This window comes from Patiria miniata, unplaced genomic scaffold (assembly GCF_015706575.1).
Source record: "Patiria miniata isolate m_02_andy unplaced genomic scaffold, ASM1570657v1 HiC_scaffold_12, whole genome shotgun sequence".
Taxonomy (NCBI): domain Eukaryota; kingdom Metazoa; phylum Echinodermata; class Asteroidea; order Valvatida; family Asterinidae; genus Patiria; species Patiria miniata.
In genome coordinates, this window is record NW_024037050.1 from 6,958,852 (window position 1) to 6,978,831 (window position 19,980).

Genomic DNA, 19,980 nt, shown 5'->3' on the forward strand with positions numbered 1-19,980 from the left:
GCGAAGCCATATTCTGGGAGTAAAAGTAACTGATGTGTGTTTTCCTCATAGAGTTATACTATTCAAACATACAACTGTATGAGGTTTTTGCTACAATTCCACCATAATGCAAATCGACATCACGCTACTTGTTTTAACCCCTTCTTTATGTTCACATCTGATATTTATTTTTATAATACCCGAAGCACTAAAGAAGAAATTTATTGTCCAATTTAACAGAACAACATAATCTGAAAATAGTGTTATTCAACGTGGTACATCATATTGGAATAGCCTAGATAACTTCTTAAAATCGTTACCTTCCTTCTCTGTCTTTGTTAAAAAACCTTATTTCACATCTACTCAATTCTTATTCGAATAATTAGTTATAATTTATGAATCTTAATGTATGCTCTCGTCTCATACCAGTTTCTGTTTTTTTCTAGGTTGTGTCTTTGTGTGTCTGATTGTTGTCCATTTTGTCCTTTGTCGCTGTCTCTGTTTGTTTCTCGGTCATGCACAATTGTCTGTCGATAGGTTAGCGTACAAAAGCATGACGCTTCACCTTATACCTAAATGTTGTCGTTAGTTAGATTTAGTATTGATCCATGTACATTATTATACACCTTTACATAATTCATTGCATTTTGCTCTGTATAATGAGTTTACACGACACAGTAACATTTTATTGTGTGGAACTATGTGATGGCAACATTGAAATAAATGTTTCTACATAAAGCTAGAAAGCCCGGACGTGCAATATTGCGGACATGAACATCATCCCAATGTTTCACATAATATCGCGCAGCATATGCCAAATCCTATTCGCTGATTTGTTGCAATTAAACGGAATCGTGACTTCGTATTTCTCATTAAAATATTGACCTTGGGTGTAGCAGTCATGTCAAAGAGCAATGCCTTTGTCTTGCTGTGATATGCATGAGTGAAGCTGCTGTGCATTCATTGTTACTGAATTAAAATAAGAAAAGACGCCCTGTAAGATAACTGCTATGCCTAAGGCCTTTTGTTAATTACAACACCATGACAACTTCAAAATGGAAACGCTGTACAGTTGAGTCTCGTTATAAAAAAACTCGCTCGGACCTAGCCAAATTGTTTGTTATATCAGAATTTTGTATTAAGAGGAACATCAGTCCCATTCATTGTGCACATAAATGCACAGTCGGGACCAAGGCTTTATGTTTGTTATAACCAGAATTTTGTATTAACAGGGTTTTTACTAACGAGAGTCGACTGTATACAAGTGGGCACAATGTATATAATAAAAAAAAATATTAAAGCGAAGATACAACATTTCCAAACATCAAAAAACGAAATGATCAAATTATCACGAACTACCTTACTGGATTGTTAGGGAATAACAGTCTAAAGCAACATGTAAAATCGGGCCTCCTGATGGTGTGCCAGCTGACATTTTCAAGAAAAATTGTATTTGTCCAACGCTTGTCGGCCGACCAGCGTTGGAGAAAACTAGCTGATTTTCAAAAACTGCTCCTAATTTTTCATATTTAGTTATTCCGCATTTTCTCTGCAATTGATTACACACCTGTGAAGAGCTACAAGCCTGCCAGACTGATTCTCTGACCTTACAATTCCCAAAAGCCTATACAAATTGCTCCGTTTCATCTAAAGTGGTGTCAGGGAGCCAAACTACAAGAACAAGGTTTTCTTGGTTTTTCCAACATCTACAAGCCCAAAACGTGAAACAAGTCTGTTTAACAATTTTTTCTATAACATTTTAATCCTCCAAAATCCATTTATTTCTGAAAATTGCAGCAAAAGCAAATGTTGTACATTCCCTTTAATGTAGATGCGGATCCCTTTTCTTTGCCCAATATTTTTCCTTTCACTCTTGAAAGGTCGTACTTTCGAACTGTAGTTCTTAGGTCAGGTTGCACTTGACACTCGAATCTTCATGGTGTCCGCAGTTATGAGAACCCCATCCACTGTGGCCGCAAGCTCCTAGGCTAGCCTCGCTGCCACTACACGCCATGTCATCCAAGTGTATAGCCCCCGTGCCCTGTCCATAGAAGGCAGAGGACCAGACCTGGGCAGCAGACGGGTAGCCAAGTTCATGGCAGGCTACGTGACCGTCGCTGATATCCCAACCGTCATCGCAGACCGTTCCCCAGGCACCGTTGTAGTAGACCTCCACACGGCCCTCGTTGGGCAGTGGACCGTTCGCCAGACGAATGCTAGTACCTGTCAGGATTTAAATTATACTTTATGATCATCATAAAACGTAAAATGTAATGTTTTTCCCCAGAGCGGGGTTGCTTAAACACCATCTGACAAATAGTCAGCCTAAAATTGGTGTGGTCAAGCCCATCACAAGTTCGGTCAAATGAGAATCACAAGTCCTAACCTCAGGCGCGGTTCGTACCAAATTTGGAATGGGGAACGCTGGCATTCTGCGGACGTGTGATAAACAGCATTTGTGTATTAGTGTTGTGTGTATGTGTCACACACAGAACGTGTATATAACACACAGCTTGAAATACGTATGCATACAGGGTGAGTAAAAAAATGTCCCTTTGGATAAATCCTTGTCTCCCACAAAACGGGAACGATCGCTTGTTTTCTCCAAGGGTTATCCAAAGGGGTGTCTGGGAGTGTTGGAGTCCAAGATATTTCGGGGGACATGAGACAGTGCAATCTTTACATAAAACACAAAAAGCCTGAAGCAGTTAATCAAAATGCATAATATTGAGTGATGGCGTTATTCAGGGAACGTGGAATTTGGTCCAATATGTAAATAATTAATAATGGTCGTTTTTTTGTGGTGGTGGAGGGGATGTTCGGCCATCCCGATCAACCTCCTGATTGTCTGATTCAATTATTTTTACACAGATCTTTCACTTGCAACTCACCACAGAGTACAAACATTCATGTCATTCTTACCACCCGACCCTATAATGACATGGACCCTGAATGACACGCACCACAAACTACTGTCTGTTGTACATGTAGTATGGCTGTGGATGGTCAAATGATTATGGAGAACAAGATTTTGTTTGATGTCCAAGAATGTAGAGAAGTAATGCTAGGTCTTACTTGTGTCACATAAAGTTCCTTCATATCCAGCAGAACAGGTGCAAGTGTAGCTGTTGACTGCATCATTGCAGACGCCATGTTGACAAGGGCTGCTAGCACATTCATTGGTGTCTGTCATAAATTCAGAGAAGAATACACCGAGTAAACCAACGCGTTTTAAAATACTCTTCAAATTTCGCTTGTTTCTCCCCCTTGATTCCCAAAGGGGTGTGTGGGGTGGTGTTCAAGTCCAAGATTTTTCGAGGAGGGGGTAAAAGAGACAATGCAGTCTTTATATATAGCACCAAAAACTTGGAGCAATGAATCAATGTGCACAATGTGAGCGATGACGTTATTCAGAGAACTTTGGATTTGGTCCAATTTGTAAAGGAAGTTTGTTTTGGCGGTGGTACTTGTGGTGGTGATGGAGGGGATGTTAGCCATCCATACCAACCTCCTGATTGTCTGATTCTAATTAATGTTACACGTATCTTTCACTCCACAACTCACTACTGTACAGAGTAGTCCACTCAATGGATTACACTACTGGCACACTTAGGATTAATACGGTTAGTTTAGAGAGTGCAACATTTCGATTTGCTGTAAACAAAAATATGGAAGTTCAATTGGGTCTTACTTGTATCACACAAGGTGCCTCCGTATCCAGAAGTGCACGTGCAAGTGTAGCTGTTGACTGCATCGTTGCAGACGCCATTTTGACAAGGGCTGCTCGCACATTCATTGGTGTCTGCCATAAAGACGAACATTACAGCAAACAATTATTCCACAATACTAATTCTCTTTGTTTGGTTTAAACATAATACTTTTCTTGATTGATACTGCTTCCTGTGTTCAGTTTGTGTTGACAACCATTCTAAAACAGTGAGTGGAATAAATCTGTCTTAAGTTGATAGGATGCAGTATGCTCATAACAAAATCAATTTACATATCTTTTTCATTCGCAGATTTATTACAATTGGAAAGTTCCTTAAATCTCATTGCTTTTAATGTGTAGATGTTTTGCACAGTTCATCGTCAATGATTTTTTTTAAATTAAAAAATCAAATGACAATGGCAGTCCTTTGTATCTGGGGGTATCACAGAGGGCGTAAGACCTGTCCTTAAGAGGGCGCCCTATTCAAAGGGGCACACTCAGAACCATACATTTTATTCTTACCACCTGCCCCTATAATAACATGGACCCTGAATGACATACACCACAAGCTTTATCACTGTCTTTTGTACATGTAGTATGGCTGTGGATGGCTAAATGATTATACGGAGAACAAGATATTGTTTGATGTCCAAGAATGTACGGATTTATGTTAGGTCTTACTCGTGTTACATAAAGTCCCTTCATATCCAGCAGAACAGGTGCAAGTGTAGCTATTGACTCCATCATTGCAGACGCCATTTTGACAAGGGCTGCTAGCACATTCGTTGATGTCTGTCATAAATGCATCAAAGAATACAAGTTTGTTATTTGTTTGTATTTATTACTTATTTATTATTGTCAATAGATCGATTGCATACAGCAGTCATCTTTGAGGTGTGTTTTGTTATGTCACCAGGCCAGTTTGGTTTTTCAACTGCGCATGCGCACAATGATATGGGTCACGGGTCATTCGGGATAATCAAAGGCGTATAGAACGCGCGCGTAGACGGCCGGGCGCACGGCGCTCGTGCCTGCGTAACATCGCACATCATTACGTCAGCGATTTTATCCCGAATAACCTTTGACCTGGACTACTTCACAGAGACACCGAACCCACTTATTCATTAACTAGATAGTGCTTCGACCTCAACCTCGTCCCCAGTGCTTACTTTAGTAATGGATTTATATCGTGTTATTTCCAACGTGCATGACGTGTTTTCGGGATAAGATTGTAACATTTTAACTCAGTCGAAAACAATCGTGTTTTCGTAACTCACGGCGCGACGAATTGATAGTGTTTTTACCCCAGACATCGCATACAAAAACAAACGCTAATGTAACGTACAGGCAGGCACCAGACTATTCCTCATTTGCATACGTGCGCAAAAATTTTGCACATGCAAATGATCCAATACCAGGGTGAGAGAGCAGGTAGTGGTGGGCGCGTACTGCTCGACACCCTGGGGGCGAGGTTGGCTTCGACCTATGTTTGTGCACAAGAAGACCGTGTCGCCCTCGCGCTCACACACTGGCGCTGGTCATTTTGAAGCTCCCTAAAAAGCTCCACAACGCACGGATCCGTATATAAAAAGCACATGATTACAATAATTTAGGGAAACGATTGTGGATCATCAAACACGTTTTTATTTATTCATTTTGCCAACAGAGTTAATTTATTCATTTTAATATTTTTTCAAATATTTAAATTTATTTTATGACTTTGCATATACTTTTACTTGGCCAAAGGGAGCTTCAAAATGGCGTCCAGTGACTTCATCTCCCACGGCCTAAAGCGCTATCCAGTCAGTACAATGCAGATCAGTGATATCCCTGCTGAGCAAAAGCAGACACCTCCAAGATGGCTGCGACACTGCAAACAGTCTAAATTTCGTATAAATCGTGAACTCACTTGTTTCGCAGTGTACGCCATCATAGCCTGCGAGACACGTGCATGCATACTCGTTGACGGCATCCACACAATTAGCGCCATTTTGACACGGGTTACTGCCACACTCGTCAGTATCTGAACAAAAAATTGAATCATGTAAAGAGAATATTTGTCTATTTGTTGAATGTGTACGTTATGAGTTCATACACGAATATAATGTAATTAGTTTGGATGTAATTGATGTCGTGATATTCTTCAGACTCACGTCACGGTAACGAAAAGTATCCTACTCACTTGTGTTGCATGTGGTTCCCTCGTACCCAGGGGCGCAGTCACAAGTGAACATGTCCGGGCCGTCGTTACAAGCGGCTCCGTTCTGGCAAGGGTCACTGTCACACTCGTTGGGTTCTGTCAACGTGAGCAATGTTATAGGCGATTGGATAGTCTATCACAAGTCCGGTCACAAGGGGTGCATAGCTATGTTCCCCAATACCTATATGTTCCCCAATACCTATGTTCCCTAACCCTATAACCCTAACCATCTAACCCTACAACCCTAACCCTGTAAGGATTTTGGGGAACATAGGTATTGGTGAACATAGGTATTGATGAACATCAGGTAGACCCCGTCACAAGTAACAAGAGATGAACGACAAAGGAATCCCTTTTTCACAGTTCACGTACATAGCTTTTGACATAATTAGAGACTTGGGTGTTTGTGACGGACTTGTGATGGAGTTGTGAGAACTTGTGATAGACAACACTGAATAGACAGAGCGTGAAATCGCGAGAAGATCACGGTTATTGAAAACTCGCGAAACGAACTGGGAGGGTCATGGTTTGGTACGAGATACCAAGTGAATTCCATTCCGATTAATCTGCTGCAGGAATCGGTCTGAACTCAATTCCATGATATGAAAACCTAGAGTTTGTTTTCTTTCTTTTTTTTATTTGGATTCTTCTTTCCGTCTTTACTTCCGTTCAGGCAGCTATAAAGTCAGACAAAAAATAACACCAAATGTAATATTGGTCCAGAAATGATTATTTGTCCCGCCGAAGAAATAGTTGACACACGTTTTTACTAGTGGTTCAGATTGAGACTTTGTTGTTTCATTAGCGAGCCTCTGTAATTTCTGGTGATTTTTAGTTCAGCCGTCATTTGATTAACTTTTGTTGCACAAATCAAAGCTCAAAACTGTTCTCATCATGTGCGTATTTCACAAAGTTTTACACTCAGTACCATTGTAGACGTTCGGAAATGAAAACAAAAAACAATACACGTCTTACTGAGCTTCATATATGCTGAGTTCATGTAGAAAATTGTACCACTTATTTTTTTCCAAATGCAGTTTATCACATCGGATTCCATTCTCTTCAAAGCGACTCCGATCACTCGAAACCAATTAAACTTACCCAGTGTGGTTGGCATCAATGTCGTTGTGGGGAGTTCCACTGTAATAGCGGTTCTCTGAATGAAAACATGACAAAAATATAAACATACTATCTTATCCTTTACACTTCAAAGTACCAAGTCGAATTAGGTCCCTGTGTTTGTTTTTGATCATTCTTTAAGGATCTTGCATATAAATTGAGAGTCTGACACAGATTGTTGTAAGAGTACAACTAAAATGCACAGAAAATGCCACCCCTCAGCAAAGAACTTGCAAATTAAAACAAACAGATCAGTGAGATTTTGCGACAACAAACAAACATGAAACATTTAAAGTTGTTATATACGCGCTTTTAAAAAAATGCGATTTTCGTTTCAGAACGAAATGTAATGGAATATATGTCCTGTAACGAATAAATTTGCTTGTTTGTTTTTGCAGGCTTTTATATAGTTTTAAAAATTGGTTTTAAATGGCGCGCTCCAGTTCAGAAATTGCGCACACTATTCAGAACGAATTAGGAGCGTCCCGCTCATTCAAAGTTGAAATTAATAATTGATTGCCCGTCATGGGCCAATTTTTTTCGTGCTATTTCTCATTCGAAAGCTCATAACCAATGGAATGCTAGAAAATTATCAATTCAATTTAAAAATCCATTTATCAAGTTTCCACACACACAAAGCACGCATACACCAACTTCAATATATCAATAATGAACGGCAAAACACGTGTCGGCGACTTTGTAAAACACCAAAGATTTGTGTGGACACAGATATAAGGGAAAAGTTCGACTCTTCCCTGTGTTGTTAATTTCAATCTTTCAATAGCTATTTGGTTGAATAAAAAAAATGTTTTCAATTCATATTTTTATGGAAATGGTTGACGGAATAATACTGCACTACGTTCAATCTTTCATAACAGTCAAATACATAATTCGCCGTATTGGCTCGTATCGTAGTCTTTCCTCGGCTCGTAGTCTTTCCTTTGTACATTGTGTAATACATCTCAATGAAGATCTTGATGTAGGCCAAGCAATACATTCACATGCGCATAAACTCAATATCCTTTGTTAATCAACAATATGTTCGTTCGAATGCATGATTCGTTATGGTGCATTCAATTTCATAAATTGCTGTACATGACTTTTTTTTACGATGTAGTTTTCCTTCATCATCTGTGTCCGTGTCATATTTTAGACACTTTTTTTTAAAATTTTCTTCATATACCATCTTGTTACCCCAGTTTCCTATCGATTTCGTTTTAATTGCTTGCGAGCTGACTGTATGCTATGATGCTTGTAATTTATATAGGTTTTCCCGGCCAATTTCACCAAGCTTTCATTCAATTTAACGCCTGGCTCGTTCGATTTAAATTGAAATTGAAAGATCACGCAGATCGACATTCGACAATCAAAAAGAATCATTCAATTTCACTATCCAAGCATTCTATCGCCTTTTAGCTTCACTCGTCCGTATCAAAGATGCATTCATTTTAAAAGTATCGCGTTGTTGGTCGTTGGCTTACTGCCATACTGACACATCATATAATCACTAAATAAAAGAAATTTATGACAGCCAAACATTCAAAATTCTAGCAACTTTGTTTGCTGAAATAGTTGTGTAACATTAATCATGCCCGGAATGCCATCACAGGTTATCTAATGAATATGAAACTTTGCATTAGCATAAAACGGAGAAGGCTCCAAAAACCCACCTCAAAATGGAAAATGAAACTTGCAAATAAGGTTAAATGTGACACAAAGTTGTATTTTCAAGGTTTGCATTGCAGACTTACTTTGCATGGACCCTGTGAATACGGTAAGTGTTCCGTCAGACATGCGCAAGAAAACATTTAAGAAATAACTCAAGAGAAATGTTCCAGATGGTATGGTGCAACCATTGCCAAACATAGGTGTTCCGATGTCTTGCACGTCAAGAAATCGTCAACGTAAAGATGACCCTTCTTCAAACGTTTAAACAAGTAGAAAAGATACACAGTGAAAAATAAATTATCTTAGTCCCTTCAATTAATTAATTCGTAGTTACATCTTGTTTCCCTCATATGGCCTATCAGTTAATTTGTAACATTGTAAATTTTACAGTCATCAAGTTTTGGGAGGAAATGAACCTAGGAGAAAAATAGGAAAATGTATCGATTATTTTTTTTACTAATTTAAATGACCAAACGATGAAAGCGATTGCCCATAAACGAATAAGAAACGAAAAGCGTGGTTATATGTTACAAGCGCACAGACTTTCGCTAATTTGAATGCGTCAACCGTCAAAAGGTTGCAAAGACTTAATTTAAGACTGCTATGCACCAAAACGAAATAGGATGCCCAAAAATGAAAACGAATATTCGGCGCAAAATCTTGGCTGCCTAAAAAAAGAACCCAAAACGAAAAAGAAACCCCAATTTGACCACATGTGCAACACTCACGCGAAATTGAATGGCTGATAATGAAACTGATTAGAAAACTTCGGAAATTCGCCGGGAAAACTATATTTAAAAGCTTTTACGGTCAACATTAACTTCGACCTTTAACTTCTGTCTAGGTATTTTTTTCAACTAGGTTTTACTTTTCATTAAAGTTTAATGTTTTTTCTTACTTTTAATAATGGTGTTTGATTATTTTTTATTCATATTCAGCCTTGTCAATTCTTTTCAATTATTTTGAATAACAAAACATGTCATATTTCCGTTCATTTTCATTTGTTTATATATATATTTTCCTATATTTTTCATGTCAATCCAGATTTGGTTTGCTTGTTTTTAGGTTGGTATATACGTGCTTACACGTGCACATTATGCACAGTAACGTCTCCACACAGATCACACACACTTGGAATGTGTGGTGTTTATTATTATTCATAAACTGTACTGGCGCATGCGTAATTAGGTCCTGCTGGCCCCTGATTCGAATAAGTCGAAATGTATTAATTGGTTACTTTTTTCTGCCTTTTTTTTTTTCGTGCGATATCTCATTGGAAAGCTCATAACTAATGTAATGCTAGACAATTATCAATTCAATTTGAAAATCTATTTTCGGGTGCCACACCCAAAAGGCACGTACACGATATGCCATTAGTGCTACCACTCAAATCTACACTTGAAAATAACTACGCTTTTTGCAATCCTCTGAGAGGAAAAGACGCGAAAGTCGCCAGATCGGTCCATGGTACTAGGCTAATACAAAATGCGTGATTTAAAATTAACATACATGAATACGTGGCTATACGTCACTAGATATGTATATTTATAGCGTTTCGCTCAAAACTTTCTGAACCGGAGTGCTGTGTAAAACCACTTTTTAAAACTATATAAACGCATGAATTAATGCAAACAAGCACATTATACTCATATTATATTCATTCCAAATTCGTTCGGAAAAGAAATTTGAAATTTTGAAGAAAAAAAACACGTATCAACCAACTTTAAGCAATTGTTTTAAGCAATTGTTTTAAGTCATCCTCTGTCAGTGTGTGTTTGGTACGGTCAAATAGGCATTTTCTCAAATAGGCAATTTCTCTTTTTAGATTTCTATATTTTGTTAGTCCCTGAAAAATTAGATAAACATAAAAAAAACCACATTCATTTGAATAATGCAATCTCACGTGTCATAAATAACTATGAAAAAAAGACATTACACTACATTCCTTGTCATGCGACTCGATTTATTATGGAGAGGATTATACTGGACACTGGACTAGTAATGCAGCAAACCCATAGTTCAAAAGTCTTCATTTCTTCATGGAGCTATATGATTACTTTATATTTCTCAAGGTCCGTACATCGATTTGTCGACTGACATAACAAGGAAGGGTTGAACTTTCACGTTCATTTTATAGTTTCCATATATATATCCATCGAACGTGTTCATCCTGAAGTAGGCGTTTACTAATTCATTGTAACGATGCACACATTTGATTACACGTTGTCATACTCAGCGAAGGTCATATAACTGATCAATAATTGAACTTTTGGGCGAGTCGAACTGAACTACTGGCAAGGGTTATTTTTTTCTACAAGCAATTATGGTCAAATACCATAATCCACATGCATCAGGTTGGAACGGACTGGTTCTCGGACTTAACTCCCCTAAAATCCTCCAGGGCCATAAATCAGAGGAAAACAAATTGAAGTTTATTTCGCCGATTGGTAGGAATTGATTAAACACAATTTAAGAGAGAAAATTCGCTTTGGGGAAACATAATAAAATGTAAAACTTCGGGGCACTCCAAATCGTAACCTGCAGCACTTGGACCCTGACCTAACGTAGCAGGCCACAGTGATGCCACGCTTTTCATTGTGTAGGCCCTAAATCTAAACTTTATGAAGATATTTCAAATCCCATGACATCTTTATTCAACCACGTGATATGTTTCAAGCATCACGTAAATGACTTTACTAGACTGCAGAAGAAAAATTTCCGAAATTGGCGCGAGCGCGAATTAAACGCGTGTTTGGGATCTGCTTTATGAACTTCGGTCTCAATAGTGTACCATAGCAAGGATCTAAAAACGGGAGGGGGTCTAAAACGCGTCCTGCTAGGGGGGTCCAAGGGTATGCCCCGGAAAATGTTGAAGGCTACGATGCTTTCTCCTGCATTCTAAGGCAATTCAAGAATACATTTAGGAACTTTAGCATTCCGCTTATTATTTTTGGCCCCATTTTACTTGTGTCATAACATTAGTCAGCAGCTGAACGGGGGTGTGTGTGGGGGGGGGGGGGGGGGTGGGGGTTGCAACCTCCAACACCCCCCCCCCTAGATCCGCTACTTCTAATTGTATTGTTCAAGATTTTTGGAGGTGAAAATGATCAAGTACCATGCCAGGGCAAGAGCAGCTAATAGGAGCGATGTTTCTGTACACCATGCATAATGACGGTCCCACTAATCTCCATATAAACAAATCTGGATAGCACGTAGGCCGCACCTTTTTTTGCAGCATACGTCGTCTTTTAACCAATCACATCACGCACCCTAACGTGAATATTTATTACGCTGCGTGGATGGAAGACACTTAGCTTCTTGTAGTGTTCCTGCATTGCATTACGCCTGAGGACAGACAACAAAAGGAGCACAAAGGGGCCATTGATCCTCGAAGGAAGGTGCCTATTGTCCTCGAACGCAGGTTTGTGTGCTTAGTCTATGGGAGAGTGTTATATTACAGGGACAAAGGAAAACACAAAGCCAATCCTCGGAAGCATAGCAAAAAACGACTGTGTGTTCTCCCTTCAATAAGCCTCTGTACTAATGACGTCAAACTTTGTTTACGTGTGTGCTTTCCTATGGCGCTCAGTGGACCGCGGGCCCCCACTGGCTCCATAGGAAAGTGCACATGTGAACAAAGTGTGACGTCATCAGTACAGAGGCTTATTAAACTTATCTCAACGAACAAAAAGAATCAATGAAAATTGAACATAGGTTCGAACCAAAGATCTTGCGATCCATAGCTCATTCCACTATCCACGTGGCAGCTCGACGAAGGCCGTTCTTTGAAACGTTTTAGTGTACATGCATGACTGAGTGAACGCAATGGTGTAACGTCATTCTAATTTTCTTATGAATAAATATCGAACTATAGCTGAATAATCATGATCCAAAGATCATTGACGATGTGTGCTGCAAATAAAAACACCGCTCGTGGACCATTCTGAGCTGTACAAAAAAAGTGAAGCTACGCGCTGGTTCCCGATCCCTCTCGATTTTAGTCGTCTAAAAGTGTACAGAAAAAAGTCAAACGAGAACATTTAAATAAAATATATTTTGTTGCCAATTGATTTTGTTTTTTTACAAAAAATCAATCCAATTTGATATTTGTCTTTATAAATCTATTAATCTGGGACTGGCAATATGGCGAAAAGTCACTTCACTTCTAACAGCCAATGGGTTATGCAGATTTGTATATGGCGGGCAGTGGACGGTCTCCAGTTACAGTGATGACGGAAGCATTGTGCCTGTTTTCACAGAAAACAACCAGTCCATTCTGAACAATACATGGCACAATGCTTCTATACCATTTCTTGAATTGGTCCGATGAGCAAATAAAAAATGCATTGTTCATAGTGAATTTATTTCAGGCCCCACTTTTATTATTTATAGACTAGCTTTATTTTGGCACACGTTGTTGCCATAGTTACATCAACGCATCTGATGCTTGTCCGTTCATGGAAAATGCTTTTGGCAGTAGTCAAAGCAGACATTTTTGTCTTTGTTGATATCAGCAATATATAGGTAGCCGCTATGAGATTGTTTTGAAAACTGTGCTTTGACGTACAGTATAATTAATAAGAAAAGCATGCACTGTAACCCCCCCCCCAAAAAAAAACCCAGATAAACGTTACGACAATGGTGAATTGATGGTACCTATTAGTCGTGAATTGTACGGTAAGTTACCGCACGACAACGCCTGACAATGAATGGAACCATTACAAAGCTTACGGTCAATTAAGCGTAGCTAGCAGTCTGTATTATCACTAGTAGCTATTAAGGAACCATTACGGAGATAGTTTTGAGCGAAATATATGAGGAAATTATGTTCTTTTGACACCGTAATTTTATTAAAGAAATAGGTATAATCATGCATGTGTGTGAAAATATTGCACTCTCTACGATGGCTGCTATGCATAAAGTCGATGGACATACAGCAATTGAATATACAGCGTGTCCCAATAAACGTCGATGATTTTCTCAAAGTTGGTCAGACTAGCTAAGCAAACTGTATAGCATTTTCAAACCTATGGTCTTGTTTGTAATTGGTGAGAAAAAATCCAGAAAATCCAACGATGCAAACTGGAGATATTTTTGATTTGGTAATGTATTTTTCGACCTGCACAATGTAATTTCCACACTAGTATTTGCTTGTATATTATTGGGTTATTGGTATGTGTTACCAGTCATGTGGTTGCTAAGGCAAAGCATCTGGTGTTGTTAGGCAAAGCTAATCCGATTACGTACTTTTAGACGCTTTAATAGAGCAGTGAAATCCATGCATCCCCAAAAACTTTGAACGTTGTGTTTGTCAGAAAATATGCTCAGTATGATTGAAATGTTAAATTATAACGGAAGACTATACTCTAAACTTAATGTCAGTGAAAAAAATCTCGGTCATCGATGCCGAAACGTCAAAACTGGTTACTGGTAAAGCTGACCTTCAAGTCTGGAAGAAATCGTTGAAAAACTTCCCCAAATGCATGTATTAACCTCAATTTCTAGGAATCTCTCCAAGTTGTTATTTCACGATTTGTTCAACACTTATATCATCTAAGAATATTCCGAATTTCAGCTTAATCTGTTGTTGCAAACGCTAGTGTACCAACTAGAACCAACTCCATAGGCGCTACGGTTGACCGAGTATGGTAGATTAGCATATTCATCGGCGTCACTCGGCGTGTTGTGGCGTGGGTCTCGGTATCGACCAATGGAAGCCGGCAAAAGGGTGATATTTATCAATTAACAACTCGTTAAGGCGGCTTTTCTCCAAATTTATACTGCATACCATAATGAATAGGAACCTTAATAATATTTGTGAGTCTTGAAAAGATTGACAGATATTGCAAACGCAAGTGTTCCAACTTTCAAAAGTGCACGCAGCCAGGCCGCGTAATTTTTTTTTCCTAGGAGGGTTAGGGGCAATGTCATGAATAATTCAGTTCTTCCTTTGAATCATTGCAAGACTTAGGTTTTCGTTCTATTTTCCCCTTAATTTAAAATTATCTCCGTGATAAATTTGGAGAAGAAAAATAGCTGATGAAAATGAGCAGCGACGACGTGGATTCGAACCAGGGATCTTTGTATCCATAGCTCATCTCGCTATCCACTAGGCTACTGTGTGGTAGCTCGACGACAACCGTTCTTTAAAATGCTTTAAGTATTGTAACTAGTTGAGTAACTAACAACAATGCTGTTGATGTCATTGTCCGTTCTCATGGATCAACATGAATTATTCATGACATTGCCCCTAACCCTCCTAGGAATAAAAAAATACGCACCCCGGCCTATTTTTCCAATTTCAACGAAAAGAAATGAACACATCGCAACAATTTTTAGCACATACTTGGGTCATTATGAGGGAAGTAAACCCTGAAAGTTGCATGAAGATATGGTCTTCCAAACGGGAGAAATTAATTTTCAAAGATTTCGCTCGCCAACGTGAACATGTGTTTACACGTAGTTTCTTTCAAAATGAATTGTTACGTAACCTTCGCAAGCACATGACTGTTACGCAGTGAAATATTGCGTCGCCTTCATGTTGCATTTGGATAAGGGTGTTCACAGATAACATTTAGGTACATGTCATTGTATAATTAAATCTTATACAACTGGGAAAGCAAAATGCTAGGTGTTTAGTCTTTGACAAAGATTTTGAAAGGACAATGAACATGCAATCTCCTTTGACAGCTTAAATGTATCGGCCTAAGCATAACTACAGGATTCTAATTGTGCAGGAGGAAAAAAATGGCCTTACAATATCAACAATATCTCTGGTTGCATTGATGAAATTTCCTGATATTTTTACCAATTATAAACAATTCCATGGGCTTTAAAATATTATAAAAATTGATTAGCTAGACCACCTTTTCAGCAAATTAGCGACGCCTTCATGCACAATGTTTATTGGGACACGCTGTATAGTTTTTAGGTTAGAGGTTTCATTTTCTGGAGGGTTAATAAGTTCCAGTGTTTTATGCTCGTTTAGAGGACGCAATGAGAGGCGGGGCCTCGAGGGAGCTTGTCCCATTCCCTAAACACTCCAAAAATACTCTGGTTTGAATTAACTAGAATATAGTCCATCTTGCACACCAAACCAATCTGACCCTAGCTGTAGCCAGCCGGGTGCAAATGTGAATGTTTTTCTAGCCAAATGTAACTAGGAGTGGTAACAGCGTAGTAACGCCACAACAAAGTGAATTAGTTAAAATCGCCGCAGATATTTTTTTCACATGCCGTGTTTTGGCTTACTAGCTATCGTAAGCGCGTGTAACTTATTGTTTCGGTCGTTTATATCAACGAATGTCACAAGATTTTGTTCATGCATCTGTTTAAAAATAGAAAAGGGGGACGGAAAGGAAAAGAAAATACCTCCCACACTTCATCCTGGTCAGGTCCGCAGTAGACGTATCCCTCATCCTGAGATGTCCCAGCTACACCCTTGGTGGAGTCGCTCATGTAGCATTGGCCCGTCTTTGGCGAGTAGCTGATAGACTTGCACTCGGCGCGAGCAAAGCAGCTCCGCAGACACTGGGCTTTGGATGACGTCTTACGGGAGACTCCCAAGCCGGCGTCCCCGCCACCAAGACGGATCCCCTTCTCACAATGGACCTTAAAACTGCGGTGACCCCAGTACGATTCTATGCCGTGGATCCACGGTAGTACTGCGATGACGATGCATGCTGCTGCTGCTGCGTAAGGAAGAGTGGCCGCATTTGAGGCCATGGTTTCCTCTCCAACTGATCGTCCTTCAATTAAAGATAAGAACTGAAATCCCAGAGTCCCTTAATCAAAGTATCGATTTATGGCCATCTCTTGAGGACCCCTTTGTATTTTTTTAAGCTGATAACACGGGAAAAATATCCGCGTATAAGGTACCGCAGAAAACAATTCTGGATGAAACTACATTTCACAATCAGTTTAACACTCCAGGCTGAGGTGAGTACCGTGTTGTTCACACAATGAGCCGTGAGTGATCCCAGTGGCTGTTTTATTACTGTGTACGTGTCACGCGTGGAAGCATATCTACTGCAAGTGGTTGGGTCCACCAATGGAGCGAGCTCAGGCGCGAAATATATAGACCATTTTCATGTTGCGGCCATCTTGATTTTTCCCATTAAAATCAACGTAACCTAAGCGAGGATAGAAGGAAAAATAGTCTGGTTCCTTTTTTTTTTTTTTTTTTTTTACAAAAAACCCATTATCATTCAGTACTGTTATTGGATATTGGGAACATGATTGAAATGGTGGCAGCATGATAAAGGTATATCTTTGACTAACTTCCCTCGAAGGAAGGATGGTTGGACTACTCTAGTTGACCATTTGGGACCAGAACCAGGTTTAGACCATTTGCGCGGGCGTAAGTTACGTCACATAAACAACCACTAGTCGACTAGTAGTCCTTGCCCGTGCTTGCTCATAGAGAGCGACACGGCGCCCTCTTGCATCTTTTGTGAGTGAAGTAGCGCCCTCTTGTGGTGAAATGTAAAATCAAAATGTCAAAATAACGGGACGATGGAACACTCTCCACACGAAAGCAATGGCGTAATATTCACCTTTTTTTTTGGGGGGGGGGTCATTTTCTGGTCTCGAGCGGTCAATCAATGTACAGCCTATGTCCAACCCATGCAGGTAAACTGAAGCTTATGAGAAGTTATGTCAGTGCAATTTTGCATCTAATTGACCTGTACACATACAAAAACACAAAAATGACAGAAATGCAGTCGCAAAAAACATGTACAAACTTTATGAAACTTTCGGTAGCATATTTTTAAAATCACCAAAACATTTGGTGATGACATCATGATGATGCCAATACTAGGTGCATGTTTGTTTTTATTCCCTTACGTGAAAAGTAGCACGTCCATCTTGTCACAAGTTCCGATCATGTCAAGTTGAGAGTGGAAAAGGGGAAAACATTCAAAGAGTATTTAAAACAGTCAATGTATGGCGTCATCATTAGGACACTTTGTAATACGTATATCTGCAACATATCCTACGCGACCACCAAGTTTCATGACAAATCAAGTCTTGTCTTTAAAATAGCACACGGCACATTGATGAGAACACGATGTCAGATATTTCTCACCATTCTTTGCACATCTTTATTAACCACCTAAGCTATTAACAAAAAGAATTTAGAATTGAGCACATTTAGGTTATATAATGATTTTTTTAACCTTGACATTAAAGTAAAGGTTAAAAATCTCATTATTTAAAAATCACATTATGACGTCATCGTTATAATAGTAATGAAAGAGAAATTTATAAAACGCAGACAATCGCAGAAACGAATTCAATTCAAGGCGCTAAAACATATAAACACCAAATTTACATTTAACAACTTTACATAAAAACAACCTATAAGTTTACATGTACAAGCATACAAAGTGTCGTCGTAGTTCTACAGAGAGAAGTGTTTTTAAAAAAAAATGAACCTGTTTTAGGCTATCTTCAATAAATTCTGAAAAATATTTTGCACATCAAACTCAAAAGAGTAACAAAACAAGTTGAACAAGATTTTATCTCTCTTTGCTTGATAAGGACTCTAATTCCCATCATCAAGTCGAAGAAGCCTTTTGCATAGTGAAAATCACTTACAGCGCTACCATGTGCTAGTTTCACTGTCACCAACTCAAATCACTGATGAAACTATTAACGAGACGTTAACTTGCGTTACAAACGTACAAAAATTACCCGTGGACGATATTTTTGAGGTAAGAGATGCAGCTGCGATCGAGAGTCGTTAAGCCCCAAACTGCAACGCAGATACATATGGATACATGGATACATTTCTTCTTGAGATATCGCCTGATTGACAAAGTTAATCTCAAGGCTTTACTTCCATCAAATATGGGTGCATTGGAGTAGCTCACCCAGATCGTCCCGTGTCGCTCGACTAGCTCTGACGTCATTCAGAGGATGTCGTGGCTAACCCGTCTGCCTCAGTGCCTTTATCTGAATCGATCCGGGTCAGCTACTCGAACGCACCGATGTATACACAAAGGTCATGGGTGTTTTTTTTGTAAATGAGGGCGCTACAGCGAAGCCATATTCTGGGAGTAAAAGTAACTGATGTGTGTTTTCCTCATAGAGTTATACTATTCAAACATACAACTGTATGAGGGTTTTGCTACAATTCCACCATAATGCAAATCGACATCGAGCTACTTGTTTTAACCCCTTCTTTATGTTCACATCTGATATTAATTTTTATAATACCCGAAGCACTAGAAGAAGAAATTTATTGTCCAATTTAACAGAACAACATAATCTGAAAATAGTGTTATTCAACGTGGTACATCATATTGGAATAGTCTAGATAACTTCTTAAAATCATTACCTTCCTTCTCTGTCTTTGTTAAAAACCTTATTTCACATCTACTCAATTCTTATTCGAATTATAATTTATGAATCTTAATGTATGCTCTCGTCTCATACCAGTTTCTGTTTTTTTTAGGTTGTGTCTTTGTGTGTCTGATTGTTGTCCATTTTGTCCTTTGTCGCTGTCTCTGTTTGTTTCTCGGTCATGCACAATTGTCTGTCGATAGGTTAGGGTACAAAAGAGTGACGATTCACCTTATACCTAAATGTTGTCGTTAGTTAGATTTAGTATTGATCCATGTACATTATTATACACCTTTACATAATTCATTGCATTTTGCTCTGTATAATGAGTTTACACGACACACAAAAAAAAGTAACATTTTATTGTGTGGAACTATGTGATGGCAACATTGAAATAAATGTTTCTACTTAAAGCTAGAAAACCGGGACGTGCAAGATTGCGGACATGAACATCATCCCAATGTTTCACATAACATCGCGCAGCATACGCCAAATCCTATTCGCTGATTTGATGCAATGAAACGGAATCGTGACTTCGTATTTCTCATTAAAATATTGACCTTGGGTGTAGCAGTCATGTCAAAGAGCAATGCCTTTGTCTTGCTGGGATGTGCATGAGTGAAGCTGCTGTGCATTTATTGTTACTGAATTAAAATAAGAAAAGACGCCCTGTGAGATAACTGCTATGCCTAAGGCCTTTTGTTAATTACAACACCATGACAACTTCAAAATGGAAACGCTGTACAGTCGAGTCTCGTTATAAAAAAACTCGCTCGGACCTAGCCAAATTGTTTGTTATATCAGAATTTTGTATTAAGAGGAACATCAGTCCCATTCATTGTGCAGATAAATGCACAGTCAGGACCAAGGCTTTATGTTTGTTATAACCAGAATTTTGTATTAACAGAGTTTGTACTAACGAGAGTCGACTGTATACAAGTGGGCACAATGTATATAA

At 38.9% G+C, this 19,980-nt stretch overlaps 1 protein-coding gene across 1 annotated transcript; it reads right to left on the reverse strand.

The window, feature by feature from the left end:
- Positions 1 to 1,865: 1,865 nt before the first annotated feature.
- Positions 1,866 to 16,425, reverse strand: LOC119744038 (fibropellin-1-like). The gene is made up of 8 exons (XM_038220074.1): positions 16,047 to 16,425; positions 6,990 to 7,044; positions 5,871 to 5,984; positions 5,598 to 5,711; positions 4,370 to 4,480; positions 3,671 to 3,781; positions 3,055 to 3,165; positions 1,866 to 2,202 (listed from the first exon to the last, which is right to left on the reverse strand). Exons 1-8 carry the CDS (start codon positions 16,398 to 16,400, stop codon positions 1,883 to 1,885), a joined length of 1,290 nt encoding a protein of 429 aa, XP_038076002.1. The 5' UTR covers positions 16,401 to 16,425; the 3' UTR covers positions 1,866 to 1,882.
- Positions 16,426 to 19,980: the final 3,555 nt, after the last annotated feature.